The following is an 18,644-nucleotide window of genomic DNA, read 5'->3' on the forward strand; positions in this document are numbered from 1 at the left end:
TTAGTGTTGTTTATTGGTTATTTATTCTTTTATTAGTTCGTTAATAAATAAAGATTTGATGCAGGCTCAGTTTAAAATGCAATTTGGCAATTACATTTGAGGTTCCCGACTTTCGAATTCAAGCCACGCTCGCATGTCCTCGGTGGCTCATCAATGTGCTGATCAAATTACATGTTGTTTCGACTGCTGCCACTTGGATTTTGGCAACAGAGCCTGGGCAGCCTCGTCCTCCTCCCTGGCGATTCGTTCGCGAATCCAATAACTCGCCCCGCAGACGAGGAGTAACAGGCAGGGAATCAGGATGAGCAGCACCATGCCCAGCGAAATGCTCGCCACCCGCGCCGACTGCTCCTCATGTCCTGCGAAGGAATGCAATGGAAAATACACAAAGGATTCTACCGGACAGGACAGGGCTACCAATAGTGATGAAGGCATGCGAGAAATTTATAATACCCTTTGCAGGAAAATCATTTGTAAATCCATTATTGTTCGGAAATGCGAGACATACGAGTATATTTCTTTAGCCATCTATTGTAAAGTTTGGTCAGCTGGCAGATGCATATCTATTCCACCTTGCCTTTCGCAAACGGATACCTTTCCATCACTGTGCATAAATAAAACAGCCTACCAAGCTATCCATCTAGCTCTTTCCTGCCATCAATCCACCCACTCAAGGCTGGAGCCTAGTTTTCGCCTAGTTTTAAGCCCCTTCGTCCTGCCACTGTGTGTGTGTGCCGCCTATTTCCCAGATAGACCAGGCTTCACTCTCGCATTGATGAAGAGGACGAACGACGAAGGATGAAGGACGAAGGACGAAGGACGAGGGATTCGCCGGTGGCAAACAGACATAAGTAACGGCAACTTGTTCATCAATTTGCTCAAGATTGATTGACATTGGCGTAATGCACACAATACATTCTGTCCCCATGGCAGTGGGCGTAGGTGGAGTACCAGGGCGTGGCAGTGCTACCAAAAAAAGAAACGAGATGGAGCACAGACAACACTGTGACAGTTGAAGATTAATGTCCTTGGCTTCGGATTCCTATTGCTACGTAAGTTTCATGTAATTTCGGTTTGCACTACTGCAGTAAATACGATGTTCTGATCCTTGAAATTGTTAGCTTACTCTACTACTAAACACACTAGCTTCCTACTACTTCTAGCTAATTTTCCGTAGTGCAACTAACAACCCGTCTGTCTTGCAAATTATTACAGAAAATTGACAGGCAGTCAAACAGCAAACAAAGCGAACCCTGCGAAGTGTCAACTTTCATGTAACAATTGGCATTATCGAGTTGCGCTGCAAGGAGAACTAAAACCATTATTATTCAACATTTACAAGTAACGACTATAAACAAGTGTTTTTGGTTTTATTCAATATAAAATGATGATTGTTTACCTGGGCCAGAGTAAAACGAAATGAATTGCCGTTCTGATTATGCTTAATGTACAAGGATTCGGTTCACGGATAAGGACTATTTATAAGTGCTTATTGGGTGTGCGTTAGTGGATGTGGTCATGGCCTTTGGCAGAATACAGCGGTGTAACAATAAGTAGAGTTAGAGAAAGCATTATGGAGAGGTGGGCGGTGGGTTCCCAGTCGGCGGCAATGGAAGGTACTTAAGATTAGTTATTAGTGGGTGGCTCTTATTTGAACTTTGCAGCTAGAGGATCGGGGTGAGTGCCGATCCTCACACCTCCGTGGACTTCTGCACCGAGGGAGTGGGCGAGGTGGCCAGTGGAGGCGAGGGCAGACCAGTATCCTGCGTGAGGGGCGTGGGCGCAGTGCGGAGCGGCACGGTGTTCACGCTCGACGGGGGTCTACTGTAGTACTGGGTGTTGCTGGGCAGCACCGGCACTCCGCCAAAGCGATTCTGCGTCGCCGCCTGTGGAGTGTAGTTTATGGAACTGGCGCCACTGGTGCGACTGTCCAGGCCACTGAAGGTGGGGCTGTACTGCTGGCGATGCAGCTGATCCGCCTCCTCCGGCGACAGCGGCTGGTGGTATCCGGCCGGATGGGTGGTGCCCGTGTGGACATCCGCCTCATCGAAGTCATCGTCCTCGTCCGGATGATCCTCGTCCACCGGCGAGCCATGCTGATCCAACTCCGTGCCGGAGGCGGAGTGCAGGGAGCGGCGACCCAGCTGCTTCGGCTTCTCACCTGTGGTTACGTTCGGATTAATGTAGGAAATGTCCCTGGCTAACTTTGAGCTGTTTCTATTTTGACTACCTTCGGATGAGGTCACATCCTCGTCGTTCTCATCCAGATCCCATTTCTTAGCTGGAAAATCAATTTGCGGTTTGCCCGGTAATGGTTCGTTCGTGCGATATACTTTGTCGTAGGACCTACTTTTCTTCAATGTGCTGGCATCCGTATCGCTGTCGTCGTCGTAGTTCAGCGTCCTTAAATTACGAGCCGAGCTGGCCCTCGAACGGGGCAGCATGGGCATCTGCCACTGCGGATCCTCCTTGAGCTGCTTCTGGCGATAGCGATACACTCCGCACACGATGCACAGCATCAGTGGGCAGATCACCAGGAAGATAATGCCAATTGCTATGAAAGCGACGCGACGCGTGTAGTACACCTCACCTGCACGGGTTTCAAAGTTGGTAAGGATTGGTATCTATCTGGGGCAACGCGGGACACACTCCTACTACATACTGGCTGACTGGATTAGTTATGAACTACCAGCTATATTAATTATATATATCTGTTTCCAATTCAGTCAGTCAGTATAATTGTAGGCACGATTTGAGGGTCTCTTAAGAACGATATAATAGTCAGCTTCTGGTACTTACGTAGGCATTCGGTGTATCCGTATTCCGGGATGTTCCACAGGCCGTTCGACAAACACTCACGACGTTGATCTCCCACCAGAATAAAGCCCTCGTTGCACTCAAAGGACACCTTGGCACCAGGCATAAAGTCGAAGCTCAGCTTGCGACCAAAACGAGGAGTCTGCAGAACTCCACAGGACACCACACGTCTGTAAAAATAGCAAGGTGAACAGCATTAAAATCTGACCTTATCCTTATGACTCTAAATCGAAAACTTACACTGCATTTTCCGCCTGCATGTTGACTATGGTGTCGTAGTAGTTCTTGGTAAAGTGAGCCAAGTCCCTGTTCAAAGTCATCGCATAATCGTACTGGCACTGCATGCACTCTCCGCAGAGTTCCTCAGCCCTTTCCAGATCGTAGGTGCGATTCGTTGGCAGGAAGTCCGCAGGATCCAGGACATAGTTCGGCTGGAAGGTGGCGTTCGCATAGTAACTGGACATTCTACCGAATTCTCGGGTAAACAGAGCTGCTCCCACTCCGGGAACCTCGCGATCCGTGAGCATCCACTTGATGCCAAAGTTGGTGTGAATGCTGCGCAGGTCATTCAGATTGAGTTGGGCCACCTGTCCGTTGGGCAGCATGAAGTCGTCTAGTTTATTAAAGCTCCAGTTGCCAAACAGTCCGGCGGTTTTGTTCTACAGATAAATAAATAGAAGTAAGTAAATTAAAACATGAAAATTCCTAGGTACTTACTATAAACTTCCAGGGCAGGAAGACGCGACCGGTCATGTAACCCTCGTTCTCCACCACCTCCACTCCAATGCCAGCATCGAACTGCACCACCACCTGCGACTGATTGAGCAGGTAAGTCGGGGTATAGACGGTAACGCCGTCGAAGTGCTGGAACTTCAGACTCTCCCGATCAAAGTAGACCCTTCGTCCGTCGGCCAGGACATCCAGGCGATAGCGCCATCTGGCGTGCAGAGGACGCAGACGGACCTCAATCGTCGTGGTCGTATTACCCCGCATGGCCACCGCTGTCAACTGGGTGGCCTTCACCTCGCCGTAATAGTTGACTGGCAGCTGCTCAAATCGTCCTTGCACCTCAAACTTATTGCTCTCATCCACGCTGCGGGCCAGCACGAACTCTCCCAGTCCGTTGAAGGTGTAAGCCGTGCCGTCAAAGGTCACAAAGTGGGGATCGCCGAACACGCCGGCAATTCCGGGCGCCTGATAGGCCACACAATCCTGCGAGGGACGTCGCTCGAAGCGGTAGGTTTCGCAGCCCACCGCCTGCTCCTCCTGCCAGAAGCAGCAGGAGTAGAAGGGGCGCATGTCGTGGAACCACATGGACAGCGAGGGCACCTTGCTGGCCTCGTTCCAGGGCATCTTGCCCAGGTTGTGCACGCGACGGGGCCGGGAGCCCCACATCTGGTCGTAGGTCAGCATCAGGAAGCCATAGCGATCGTAGCAGCACTGCTGCTCAGCTCCTTGGGCACTGGAGTTTATATAGAAGTTATTAAGTGACTCCTGGAAGTGGAAGATTTAGAGCAACTTACACTGGCGTGCCACTGACCACGCAGTGGATGGCACCGCGATGGCGCAGGCAGCTGGGGTTCGAGTCCTTGTCGCACTCGCGGTCGGGGCGGAAGCGTCCTTTGTCCAGGACAGCCTGGTCCAGGGTGCAGGGGCACAGCGGCAGGTCGGCGGCAAAGTTCCTGCGAAACGAGGTATATGTATTTTCAGTGGGCCAGTCCAGTCCTATTATCGCAATCCTCAGCTAATTAGCTGCGGAACAGCGTCCATTTAGCCAATCCCCATCGGCGTTCTGGTCGCTTTTAATTAGCGGGCCAAATGCAAATGCATATTTGTTGAGCCTTACCTGAGGAATCGGTCGGCGCGAATCCAATTATCGCAGAGAGCTCGCGCCCATCGCTTTCCGTGCTGTCGCTCCCACTGGGGCGCCATATACCAGGCCAGTGGAATTGGACGCGACCAGAGGACCCTGCAAATGGGAAAGTGCAGTGTGAAATGTGTGGCCAAGAATGTTTGCATACAGGTAGGCAGCACCTAGAAGGATGACACTCATCAAACTTTCGACACAAACGCGATTTAAGTTGCTCCTTTGGAGGAGCAACACGATTCCGCCATTAGCCGTTGCCTAGTTATCCTTGAATGGCAATTCGCACCTCGCGCTGCCATGGAAATGTTTTTCATTAAGTTTCGCAATTACTCGGCCATCAAATGGAAATTAAATGTTGAAACAATGCTAACAATTTATTTGGGCCCCCATCCGCCACTTTGGGCCGCCTAACGACACCCAAAGGTGCCGTAAACCAAAAAAGAATGAAATTGTCTTATATTACGTCTTTGGGGGAAAAGGCACGGCGATAAAAAAGGGAAAGATACTTGTATATTTTACAGCACTATCATAAGTATCGCGCAAGCTGCATTTTCGCCCAGTGTAGAGCGGAGTTTCTATGTAAGCCCTCGGAAATTCGTAATGTTCAAAGGGGCCATCACTTTCGGCCCACAAATTTTATGGTTCGGAAGATGATTCAGGTTTAAGTGCAAAATAATTGCTGGACGTGAGGCAAAGGAAAAAGGCTTAGATGCAGGAGACTGGCGCACAAACATGGCAGCGATTACCATTGGCCGAGGCCATTAAAAACACATTTCCATTATTGATTAGCTCCGAGAATGTCTCGCAATTACGGGCTGTCATAATAAGCAATCTTCAGCCAACCAAGCCATGGCAAATTGATTGCAGCCGAAGGGAATGGGATAAATGCGATGGATGCGATGGATGGGATGGACTGGGTATCTGGTTTCTGGTGACTCTGGAGGAGCCGAAGTACACATAGCCCGTTCGCATTGTCATTGAAATTGCCCGACAAATTGAATAAAAACATGGATAGACCATGGAAGCGCCAGGCACTCGGCACTGGGATGACACATTGAGACGAGCGAGAATCAATTAAAGCTCAATAACAAAAGGAATGTGGCGAGGAATCCAAGGGTGAATAAATTTATGTAATTAAAGCGTAACCCAGTTTGGTAGAGTGCACCCTGTATTAGCCTGTTGAAGCGATTTCCATGAGTGGGCTTGCAATACATTAGCATTGCAGCTACTTACGGACTGATGGCCAATCCGGAGTACTGGTCGGGCTGGGTGAGATTGATCTGGAGGAAGCCGAACTGCATGTCCCGGTTGATGTTGTTGCGGTTGATGTAGTTGGAGGGCGTGATCACGTAGCTGCCGGAATTCGAGTAGGTGGCCTCGATCACATCGATGTACTCCAGTTGCGGCTCGATCTTCGTCTCGCGGTAGCCCCACAGCGAGATCATCACGTTGGCATTGGCGTTCGAGGTCAAATTGTACTGGTTCCAGGTGATGCGGATCTCGGCGGGGTTCTTCTTGTGCACATCGTCGTTGGTGAAGAAGATCTTCTCGGTGGCGGCAGCCGGCGTCTCCACGAAGTACTTTCCGCGCCACTTGAACCGCTGGGTGCCCACGGAGATCTGGAATCGGATGTAGCCCTCGGCCTTCAGGAAGGGCTGCACACAGATCACTCGGTTGCGATCCACATAGGTTCCCAGCACGGACTCCGTGTCGAAGTGGCAGGTCACTCTGATGGACGGATCGAAGCAGGGGCCAGTGATGTTGACGACTTGGCCACCCAGCATGTTGCCCGATTCGGGGGCAAAGGTCAGAGGTAGCAGAGCCGAATCTAAATGAGTAAAGCCAAAATGAGTTCCCAAAACCCATTGAAGGGAGCCAAGGGAGTCAGTCAAACGTACCGATATCCTTGTTGCAGGAGCCAATTAGAATCTGCTCGTCCACGCGGAAAATGTGGCGACCCGGGAATCCGTTGGCCCAACCCCTGTTGGCCAGGTCGCGAATCACCATGTTCTGGCTGTAGGGCTGGTACTCGTAGGCCTGGGTTCCATTACCGGCATTGAAACCGACCTGCAAAGGGGGAGCAAAGTTCGCATGTCAAGGGTGTTTTTTGGGGGAGTTTTTTTGGGGGCCGAAGTGCAATTAAACACATGCATTTGGATTGCTCGCACATTTAATTAACTGTTCACAAAGTTCGCAATTATGTTTCGGGCTTAGGAAAAGTTTAAACTGTGCGTTTAATTACTGCAAGTGGCTGCAGGCTGAAGGGCACTCGAGTTTCACAAGCCAAATGATTCGAGCTAATGATAATCGTGAATGAAATAAGTGTTCTTGAACATTTTCGGCAAATTACATTAAGAGGTATTTTGTATTATTTCAAACTGTACGCATAATAAGAAAGCCTTGCTGCGAACTCTTAACCGAAAAACTTTACTTGCACTTTACTTTCGCCCTTCAGATTGGCGAACAAATCATCAAAGCAAACAAGGCATGGCCATGTCCTGGGAAACTAAAGGGAAAACAAACTCCCCACACGCAATCAGTGGGCAAGTTTTCCCTCGGAGTCAACTGTTTAATTGAGTGCCAACCGACCAAAAGGGAAAGGACTAAAAAAGGGATAGTTTGACCACTTACATATGCAGGAACTCCACCCTCGCCCTTCGTTGTATCACCTCCGGCCTCGGTATGCGAAAGCCAGTTGAGCACGGCATAGTTGAAGATAATATAGGTGTAGACCTCGTCGGTGGCCAGGACCATTTGGAAGGTGTTTGTCTGCGGAAACACATTTAGCATACATGTGTAATGATTATAATTCGAAAGTTAAAATCACATACCGTGTAGAGGGAGTTGTCAATGCCACCGGCGAAGGAGACGTTCTTCCAGGTGGCGATCACCACGTGCTTGGGGATGAAGGTATCGGCGCCCACGACTCCCTGACGGATGTCCCACATGGTGCGTTCCCGCACCTCCACGCCGAATCGGTCCGTGCGTCCCATCAGATCACGTTCCACTCTGCAAATAGAATGAGTTTTGAGTTACTGCGACTGGAAATGGGAAAACAAAGCGGATGCAAGGCAAATTTCGGCTCGGCGTGTCTGCCTGATGATAAATGGATTCGATGTTCGGCATATAAATCAGGACGCAGGCGGAGAGATTTCTGATTTCGGCGCTTCCTCATTACTTTCCCTGCCGCGCATATTTTCATAAACATTTTATTTATTTTATTTTACGCTCTCGTGAGCCCTTTCAAGTCTGCGCTTTCGGTTGTACGGGGGGAGTGGTGTTCGTATCGACGACCGACACATTGGCGACGCCAACGCGGCTACGTGGCGTATGATTTATATGCTTTAATTATTCATTACGCATACGCCGCGTTACACACTCACACTTCAAACCGCTGGTGCTGCGTTGCTGGTTTGCTGCGCCCCATAAATTGCTTTAAGCCAGTTTGGCTAAATTACAGTCGGGACTCATGCAAAATGCTTAGACAAAAGCCATTCCAATCCATTTCAAATACCACACAAATAAATCTTAAGCCGATTTACCGGGGTTTTTCATTACACGCAGCCCCTTTGAGCCAGTCCACTGCTGCTGGTAGATCTAAGGCAAGTTTCCACTGCCGGACAATTGCATTGGAATCGAGGTGAACAATTCAGGATTGACAAAGCTCCTGGTTGGCGTAAGAGGCTTAGCAAATGAAGCGTTTGGCTCGGCAGGAACATGTCCAGATGCTGGCCGCAAATGTAACTACTAAACTCAGTGGGGTTCTATGTTGCTAATATTGATTAGTCTGTACTCAAAATGGAGATAAATAATAGAAATTATTCAAATTGCATATCAAATGGGAGTTAAAAATAGAATGTTGCCCTTTAGATGGCATCGAAACTAGAATGGATTATGGGCTTACATATCCATTTGCTATTGACGTAGTGAAGTGCGAGTCATAAAATATACATTTTGAAATCCCGAAAATAAAAGAGCTACTGTAGAGCCACTAATTAAATGCAAAGCACTCAATTAAGACCAATTACCAGTCGAAGCCTTGCAAACCACTAAAACACTATGATTGAACCGAAGCCATATGCAACATTCAGTCAGTCAGTCAGCCCTTTATGCCACTTACTAAAATCTAATAAAGTCCTGGGCTGCAGAGCCTGCACAAATGCAAACTAATTCCCAAACGCTTTGACAAGGACATTCATTTGGGGCACTACACTCACATGTGTAACAATTGAAATCGAAAAACTCGTTATGCTCCGGCATTCCTGTGTGTGGCAAACAAAGATGAATGCTGGCCATTTTCTATTTGCATTTTCCCGGTAACATTTTATTGATTTTGCCCCCGTGTTTGTTAGTGATAAATGAAACAGACACACACACACACACACTCACTCGGGCACTGCAATCAAACATGAGTGGTAGAGTGGTGTGGCCCCTATGTTCGGCTTATTTATTAACACTTCAACGATGCGTAATAAAAACTCATAATGCAGCCATTATCATAGCACACATAACATGCGTTCAATTGCGCTATTCAATTTTTGAGGGCACATAAATTAAAGCTGGCAGCAGATGGCAATGGAAATAAATTACAAAATTACGCTTTCCTTCCTCTCGACGCTCGAGCGTAAAAAATAGAAAACGTTTGTTGGCAGCCAGCAAAAAACCGCATGCCATGGCCAAAAGAAGAAGAAGGCGCTCAGAGATAACCGCACACACAAAACCTACACTCACACTCACAAGCACACTCGCATAGTTTATCATTTGTGTTTGCCCCGAGCAAAAACTTTAAAAGTCTGCAATTGACATTTGGGCCAAAAAAATGCGAATTGTCACTCAGCCTAGAAATGCGCGCGCAGCAGCCAAAAACAGCCGCAGACTCGGAGACTTTTACGTGTAAGTAAGCCAGAAAGCCGCACATTTATACAGGCACTGAGAAAAACAAGGTAGTCAAAGGATAAAGTTTAGTTAGGGCATGCATTCTTAATAAAATCTTGCCATCAATACAGATGCCATAACCATAAATTATTTTAATATGAATTGTAGAATGCAAAGGCATTTCTCGCGGTGCCGACATAGAGAGAGTCGCAAAAAAGTAATAGAAACTCAGAAGCTCGTACATAAGTCGGTCTCCGCGCCGCCCTCCACCCGCTTTTCCACCCAATTTTCCGCACCCCGCCCACTATTTCCCCCGTTTTGCCATCGCAGGCCAGTTCTTGAACTGCGCCATTATGTACTTTATTGCATACATTCGGGCGCTGCCACAGTTTTGTCTGCATTTGTAGGTTAAAATGCCTTTTCGCCGCTCTGCATGGAAATATCTGAGCCCCTTTCCCCCTCATCCCTTTTAGCCCGGCTTAGCCACGCTTCAGCCATGTCTCGGTCTTCGCCTTCTGCCTTCTGCCGTTTGCCGTTTGCCGTGTGGCCCAATTCCATCTTTGGGGTGTAAATGAAAGTGAAACAATGGCCGTACTTAAAGAAAATGGCGAAAATTGCATGTAAGCTGCAGAAACAGCGCGCAGAAAGCGCTCGCACCAGCAAATGCAAACAGAGACTTGCAAATGGCCCAGCCAAGGACTCAGAAAGGCGGCGGCGGGAGAGGGGGCGTGGCCAAAGGATTGGGAAAGTTCTTGTTATGATTGGCAAAAGGGAATAATGAAGCGGCATTATTATGGCGCCTGGTTATAAAGAACAACTTTGCCCAAAAAACACTTTCAAGCCAGTGGCTGGCTGGCAAGACCAAGAGTGCTTTGTCGGCACTCTATAAATTTAATGAAAGTGACTTTTGGCAAGTACTCCACAAAGTACTACTCTCTCAAGGTCTACTAGAAGATGCCTTACCTTTCTTAAAAGCCTTGAAGTTCATAAAAAACGTTCTTCAAAAATATTTATCCTGTTGTTCTTTTAAATTTGCTATGTAATAATATTGCAAACCTCTAAAATGCCTTAATTTTCTAAGTACTTGCTACTGCACCTTTGACTCTGCTGCCGAATACGTTTTAATTGCGCCAACGCAGGGCGGCAATTAAGAATCCGTTTGAAGCTGCCCTTGCCAAACAACAATTAGGCGCTCACAGGACCTGCGGAATTTCCCACACTTGACCAAAAAACCCCACACAGAGGCAAACAAACACACACACATCGAAGTTCACACGCTGACAAAGTTTAAAGCGTTTAACAAAGGAGAAAATACTGAACAAACGACATTAAGTTTTTATTCGCCACCCGACGCGGCTAAACGTTTGTGTGTGTAATTAAACGTGCGCTCATAATGAATTTAATGCTCAAAGTGGATGGCGACCCACGCGGCGTATGCGCAATGCCATGCACTTTCAGCTAATCCAATGCTGAGCGCTAAGTGTGAGTGTGTAATTAAATTGATGCGAAATAATCATGGTCCGACATGTGGGCGGATGTCAATGAGGCAGTGGGTGCAGAGTGCAGAAGGTGAGGGGGTGGTGCCCAAGGGGGGTGGGTCAGTGGGGGTGGCAGCAATTTTACATCACTCGCATTTGCCATCTCGCTATTCGCTCTGCCTGGCTTCTTCTTTATCTTCAGCGCCATGCAAAGTTATTTAAATTAAATTCCAGTCACAGCTCCAGTGACTCCCCATTCTTTAATACCTCTGCCCGCCCACTCACAAATGCACTGCTAGAAACAAAGTTTTCTCTTCAAGCTCTAATAGGTAACCTATAGATTAAAGCCTAATTTGTTTTTTTCAGTGCGCACATGAAAGTTTGGCTGAGCATTTCCCCTTGATAGCGCTATTCACGAGACGAAGACAATTAAATGGCAGGGACTGCGCCAGTGAACGAGTTATGCGGGACAAGTTTGACATATTGTCGGACTGTGTAAAACTATAAAAATGCATTGGACGGTACACGCACTCGTGTCCTGATCCTTGTGCTCCCACTCGCAGGATGTTAATTGCTCAGCTGTGGCAATTTGTCAGCGGAGAGTGTTGACAACGAACCCAGTGAACAGAAAAATGGAAAGTGCCAGAACGAATTCGATGGGAAAACATTTATCCTGCAATGCTATAAGCCATTCATAATGCTGTCAGATTGCACAAACCACTTTCGTAATTTTTCCCCTTACTTTTTTTTGGTAGACTGCCCATGAATTTTTCAACTTGCATGCATCGCTCAACTGACTTGTCATTCTGTGCCACTTGCAAGTAATTTATGCTCGCCTTATTTGGTTCCTTGAAAGCCATGAAATGCAAGGCGTTGAAACAATGTAGTAGTCGAGCAGCCATAAGTTATGCTCCAAATAGCTGGGATCTACGAGTTAACCAAAGAGCAATTTAAGATGAAACTTGGTTTCTACTAATTAATGCATTTTTGAGTGGCTGCTTCTCTGGGTGCGCGATTACGGAATTTGTAAGGCCAAGCTTTTTAACTGCTGCCATGGCTAAAGCCATATAAATACTCCACAAAAATAACTTTCTGCCCCCGCGGGCATTAATTTGCATAATTAGCCGGATGAGCGCAAAAAAATGGAATTCATGTTTGTGTAAATTTCAACAATGTCCTCGGAAAGTTCAGGGGGCAAGTGCAGGACAACAGAATATAATTAGAGCCAGCCTGAACTCACAAATTATATTTCAAAATGTATTGTTGCACTCAGATAAAAACGAATTGGATTTAAATGGAGTGTAATGCTCTTTTCTGCAAAATCCTCGACAATGCACCAGGACGATGGACACTTCGCAATGAGTTCACGCTCAAGTGCATGCAGAAATCAGCAGGAAAATAATGGTGCTGGTGCTGGTAGCGCCATGGGAACCCGGAAATATTACGGAGCACGGAGAACAGGTAGCCGCCATTGGAATAGTGCTGAATTTCTGGGGCAATAAATGACAGTAACAAGCAGCGAAACACTAACAATGTCACTCGATGACGGAGGTTGCAGCTCCCTGAAGTCGAAAGGATAATACACTTAGTGCAAATGTGTCAAGATGAATTAAAATAATATTATTTGAGTACGAAAAATATTCACTAAACTTTGTGGTCTTTCAACACAATAAATTACTTGACATGGAGCAAGGATAATATCAAGCTCTGGTCTTTCATAATTTAATTCCTTGAATTAATATAGAACAAGTTGTTTGTCAAATAAATTATACAGTTGGGAAGGACATATGCATAAATGCAGGCCCACATACACACACACACACACACGCACACAGGCAGAATGGGGCCACCGGAAGTGGAGAGTGGGACACGCACACCCTCACACTCACGCCATTTTGTGTTAGTTTTCTGTAAATGGCGACTGGCGCACGTAAAACGAATGTGAACGTATGAGTGCCATTGTTTGGCGCGTACTGCGCTGTGTGTGCTGATTTTGCATATGCAAATGCCACGAGAAACAAGGGCAAATAAATATGGCTGGCAAATAAATACAAACGAAGCGGAAATGCGAGCGGGGAGCGGGGCTAATGCAGAAATATATTGAGATGCGAGATGCGAGATGCATTGTCTTACCGGAAGTAAACACCAGGCGTCCGCTGGTCAATATCCGATGGATAAATACGCCCCACGCGGCACTTGCTGAAGAAGATGCCCATGAAGGAGGGATCGCGTTTGACGGGCCAGTCCTTGATCGGAAAGACCAGGGGGTAGGTGAGGTACTCTGGCGGGTCCGAGAACTCCAAGTAGCCGTTGAGGGAGAGCTGCAAGGGGAAGGAGATTGTTGGATTACCTAATACTGATTCACTAATTCTGTGCACAAGCGAGGAGAAACTCTACCCTGGTGTAGTTGAATCGGAAGCCGTAGAAGGGCAGCTGGAAGTTGAGATTCTTGTGCAGCTGCGTCATGGAGGCGTGGATGTCGAACTGGTAGTCGCCACGTCCGCCGTACATGTCCTTGTCAAAGTACCAGTACATGAAGTTGCTCCTCAGCTCCGCCAGACGGGCGGCGGTTATGGTGTATCCTCCGGCTGCCGTGGAGTATGTGGTCGGTGGGGCGACATTGTTGCTGGGATCTGGAAGAGGCGAGCGGAGAAGACAAATAGCTTAGTGAGGAGAACTCTGTCTGGCCTATCATTATAATTTCACACCTAATCCGAGGAGATTACTTTTTCAATTCCACAATATTATCCCTCGCACTTGCTGCGTTGCAAGGCATAAAGTGAAAGCAAACTTTTTCCTGGCCTCTTTGCATTTTCCGGCTGCAACTTTGCACCCACATCCTTGCAGCTCCCGTTCCGGGTACTTGGCCATTAAAGGTCACAGTTAATATTCATTTCTATGCTGCAAACTTTGCTGTCTTCCTTCTACTTTGCTGCTCGGGGCCCCTTTCTCCTAATTTCGCCTCACCGCTGGCCTTTTAAAGCAATTTAAGCTGATTAAGTGCAAAGCTGACGTTCCCAATGGACACTGCCAACGGGTGCCCATGAAAGAGCCCAGGATCCGCTTAAGGATATTGCTCCTGACGCTGTCCAGGAACTTAAATTGCTGGCGAAGTTTTCGTGGCCAAGTCCTGAGAAAGATTTCTAAATATTCCTGCAATCCCTGGGGAGCTGTGGTTGCACCGAAAGCGGTTGACATTCATTGCGTTTTGCAGAAATACTTTAATGTTTTTAAGTTTTTCTTGTACTTCCCTAAAACAATTAGCTATCAAAAATTGCTTTGAATATTACTAGTTAACTTTGCTGCATCTTAAACTTCTCATTTCGTGCCTATCCACCTTTTCTCCCGGAATTCTTTTTCACAAACTAAATTTTACTATTTAAGTTCCTTTGTTGTTTCAGTGGAAACCCGCTCCTTACAATTTAAGCTTCATTTATAATTCCATTAATTAATGAAGCCCATTAAGATCCCGACACCTCATTTCGCCTTTTGCACAGGTATTTCCCCATTCTATTCTGTTTAATTGCGTTTTTCTCTTTGGATATATGGAATTGCAGTAGTATGCTGAATGTTGAACACAGTTTTTATTTCATCTCTCATTTCCTCCGTCTGTCTGCTTTGTGAACTGTGAATTGCATTGAGTGTCTGGTGAATCATTAATTGCATTGATTTCGATTGTAATGAGCCAGCTAATGAAACGTCAACAGTGTGAAGTGGCCATAAACCCCGGCGGATTCCTTCTATGAATCCTGAACATCTGTTGCGTTTCAAGTTTTTAAGCTATTTATGAATCGATACCCTCGCTAATCCTTTTTGGTGGACCTTATAAAGGTGCGCGGATTAGCAGGCTGTCTTTTGCCAGAGATTTGTGTAAAATTGGTGCGCGGAAAACACGCAAAACTCGCGTGTTCGGGTTGCAATTACCGGGAAATCGCTCCTTTGACAAATCTTCCTTTTTTACTTTCATGGCTTAGGTAGTGGGTGGTGGCCTCAGGTAGTTTCCCGGAATTAAGTTAAGTTCGGCGTGGCTACCTGAACTTTTGCCACCAGCTGTCGGGGACGACAACTGGACCAGGTAGTCCTTAGAATTTCAGCTATATAAGGTGCGGGTTCCTTGCCTCAACATCACATTCGTACTTCAACCGTCAACATGAGCATCAGCACATTCAACTTCCAGTTCTACAACTACAAGCTGAGCCCGTCGTCACCGGGATTCGGCAGTGCGGCCTCCCGTTCCTCCTCCTCCTTCATCAGCGAACTGGAAATGGACATTGACGAGGACATGTCCGCCCAGCCCACCATCACATCCACGCCCAAGCCGCGTTTCACCAGCCAACTGGCCGTGGAACTGGGCAAAACGGAGCCGGGCAATGGTATATCCCCACTGCGACCCAAATTGCATACGGCCCAGAAGCGCTGGTCCATGGAGTTGAGGGAAAAAGTGCTGGAAATGTCCAAGCGAAATAATGGCCACGAGAAACCACAAACCGCAGGGCAACAGCCACTGCAACTGGAGCAGCAGCAGCCACAGGAGCAACCACTGCAAGCGGAGCAAGTGCAGCATCAGCAGCAGGAACCCACTGTCACCGACAAAATCAACTTCTTCAACAAACTGACCAACACCTTTGAGTCCGGTTTCAACAAGCTGATGCCCCAAGGTAGCGCCACCAGCAACCGCTTCATAGCCATGTTGCGCACCGCCCGTCCACAGAACGTGGCCACCACCACCGCCAACAGCAGCACCGCCAACAGTTTCCTGGGCAGCAACCACAGTCTCAGTGGTTCCGTGACCGGTCAAGTGCCGCCACCCAAGCCCAAGAGACTGGCGGCCACCACCGCCCAGTTTGCCACGCCCCTTGTGCCCGGCATGGGCGTGGGCAAGGGGGGCAGCCAGCGCAAGTGTTCCCTGCGCCGCAAGCCTTCGATGGACAAGTCGAGGGCCACCATTTCGCGCCAGAGCTCCAGTGCCTCGGTGCGCACCCAGAACCACGCCATCATGGAGGACCTCAGCCTGGTGGTGCCCGTGAGATTGCGCATCGCGGAGTACGAGCAGCGCATCTCGATGAGTGCTTAGCTGCAGAAACTAGATTTATTGTAAGTTCCACAGGATTGCCTTACTTTAGTTTTAAGTTAGCCTAAGCTTCTAAAGACAATTCCAATATAAAATATGTGACGCAAAGTGAGCGTGTTTCTTATTCTTGGCAAATGGGGCAAATATGTGTAATACATAGTACAACATTTTTAAACTTTACTCTTTTGCAAGCTGGAAGTAATTGTACTCGTAAGTTACGAACATATATTTCTTGATTCATTTTCTGACCAAACCCTTTTTTATCACAAAGTTAAATTCGAACAAGTGACTGTGACTAATACGGCAAAAATTCCAATTCCCAATAGCCAATATATCAGTTCTGGGAGACTGATAAAACAGAGTTGCCTGAATTGCTAAATCCACACACTACCACAGGTTGTAAACTGAATCACGCAAGACTCTGTGCTCCCCTTGCAACCCCCCCTGTCCTAAGTATATATACATATATATTCACTACACCACCACGCACCTGTTTTGTTTGCCGAAGCGGAAAACAAGAAAACCGTTAGCTTTTTAATGCCTCAACCCGGGGCATTATCTTATCGGGCCAAACAGAGAGAGAAAAAGAGATAGAGACAGAGGGAGGGAGAGAGAGCTTACAGCAACTACACCTGAAGGCCCGAACACAGGTTATCGAGCAAATATTGGTAACTAAACCAAACTGAAACCCACTGAAACCCACTGAGCTGTTCTGATAAGATAGGCAACGCGGCGTATGAGTAATGGGGTGGAACTGAATCAGCGCAGGGACAAGGAAATCGACTCACCCCAGTTGTAGCCGCTGTTGTCCACGTCGTAGCCCAGCTCGCCCAAGTATTCATTTTGCATTACAAGGGCTCCGAACATTTTCTCGGGCTTCAGTCCGGCGACGGTGAGGACATCATCCGTTCCCCGACTGCTCACATGCACCACGGGAATGAGAGTGGGCTTCTGGAGGGCCAGGGGTTTGGTTTTCGGTTTCTCCTCTGCCGCTTTTTTGGGAGCGGGCGTGGCCTTTGGAACCTCCACGAATTCCGCCTGAGATTTGGGCTTAGTCACCTTGACGGGCTCCGGAATTGCATTGATTATTTGATCCTCGAACTCCTCCGTCGATATATTCTCGTTAGCCAGGACATAGGCCATGAAGCCGCAGGCCAGCGCACAAACTACAAACAGTTTGAAACGCATTTTCACTCGATTTCGATTTGTCACTTAATTGGTATTTCGTTTTTTCGTTTCACTGCTAAAAGAAAAACACAAAGGCTTCAATTAGATAAACTATTTAAGCATCACTCTCTTTCATGCGAAGTTGTTCACTATTTAGGCACCGCTTTTCCTTCGATATCCTCGTTTTCTAACGATTTTCACTTGATGACATCATCAGTTAAGGCAAAGGCTTATCAGTTTTCTTATCACTTGTCACCAATTTTCAATTCTAGACAATTCAATTACCAGGCAGGAAAACACGTTCGTTGCAGCGAGCCGCTCAGCTATGACTGAAGTATAGTTAACTCTAACGATCCGATCGGGGCGTTGCCAAAACTCAGTTCACCTGTCGCCGTCTACTCGATTGTGAAACATGGCCTTATCGGCCAGATAAAGTTGGCCATATCTTATCAATGGAACATTACGCACCGATAACGCATTCCTTCTTCGGCTCGCTCGGCTTTTTCGGGAAGCTTCACTCTCCTCTCTGTGCTCTACATTTACCAACCTATTTGTTTATACCCATTCCTGGGAGGCTACCCACATTTTTCTCTCTGTTGACAGTGGCCTCTTGCAGATTTGTGATTCATTTCCATTACAGTTAATGCCACTCATGACGCGGCCATTTTGTGAAAAGCTGAATGGGCTGTAAAACCCACACATGCATGTGGAATTGGTGAGAGCACGCTTCCGGTTTAATTATAGACAATGACCCATTACCGACCATCAAAAAGGCATTTCCGACGAGGCTTAAAAGTTATGAATGGCAGCCGCCGTCAAAAGAGCCTACGGATTGATTTCATTAGGCCATGAAAGTGTCATGGTCGTCATTAATGAAGAAATGAACTACGGAGTGGGGAACTCGGAGATAAATTGACAAAGCAAAGCATTTTGAAGACCCACTTGTGTGACTAATAGGGTATTATAAAGTAATAATGCAGATAAACATTTCTTTAATAAAAATCGAAGGATAAGATATATTTTTATAGTGTTTATTGTTAAGGGAATAAAAATCACATTGCTATTGAAAATGTACCCCATAGTTCATAAACACCTTTATATACATACATATATTTATTAAATATTTATTATATATAAAAAGCAACATTTTTAAATATTTTCCTCAGCATATGTATGACTAACTTCGTGGATATTTATCCCTCTCCCAAAAACAATCCATTATTGGCCAGCGAACCAGTTGCATTATCAGCTTAAGTGGGCTGATAAGAAACTATTTCGAAATTCCAACACTCTATAACCATGTTTCGGTGTCATTATCACCTCAGACACGCGTATAACAATTTGGAAGTTATTTAGCTCTAACAGCACC

The 18,644-nt window shown here is 46.9% G+C and overlaps 2 protein-coding genes across 5 annotated transcripts; one reads left to right on the top strand and one right to left on the bottom strand.

Annotated features, from left to right (window-relative positions):
* Nucleotides 1–100: 100 nt before the first annotated feature.
* Nucleotides 101–17,647, bottom strand: LOC122620736 (protein mesh). 4 transcript variants are annotated; one of them, XM_043798336.1, is made up of 16 exons: nucleotides 17,561–17,647; nucleotides 16,897–17,351; nucleotides 13,435–13,670; nucleotides 13,171–13,358; nucleotides 7,516–7,693; nucleotides 7,316–7,453; nucleotides 6,583–6,751; nucleotides 5,918–6,512; nucleotides 4,664–4,786; nucleotides 4,341–4,499; nucleotides 3,535–4,279; nucleotides 3,058–3,476; nucleotides 2,800–2,987; nucleotides 2,351–2,590; nucleotides 2,231–2,281; nucleotides 1,328–2,161 (listed from the first exon to the last, which is right to left on the bottom strand). In XM_043798336.1, the coding sequence occupies exons 2-16, from the start codon at nucleotides 17,294–17,296 to the stop codon at nucleotides 1,692–1,694; spliced, it is 4,299 nt and encodes a 1,432-aa protein (XP_043654271.1). In that variant the 5' UTR covers nucleotides 17,297–17,351; nucleotides 17,561–17,647; the 3' UTR covers nucleotides 1,328–1,691. The 4 variants fall into 4 exon arrangements, with proteins under 4 accessions (XP_043654272.1, XP_043654271.1, XP_043654269.1 ...); XM_043798334.1 differs by having other exon boundaries at nucleotides 2,231–2,590; XM_043798335.1 differs by having other exon boundaries at nucleotides 2,231–2,590; nucleotides 16,897–17,348; nucleotides 17,561–17,580.
* Nucleotides 15,188–16,111, top strand: LOC122620737 (protein bottleneck). Its single transcript, XM_043798340.1, has one exon. The coding sequence runs from the start codon at nucleotides 15,188–15,190 to the stop codon at nucleotides 16,109–16,111; it is 924 nt and encodes a 307-aa protein (XP_043654275.1).
* Nucleotides 17,648–18,644: the final 997 nt, after the last annotated feature.

The sequence above is a fragment of the Drosophila teissieri genome, chromosome 3R (assembly GCF_016746235.2).
Source record: "Drosophila teissieri strain GT53w chromosome 3R, Prin_Dtei_1.1, whole genome shotgun sequence".
NCBI lineage: Eukaryota > Metazoa > Arthropoda > Insecta > Diptera > Drosophilidae > Drosophila > Drosophila teissieri.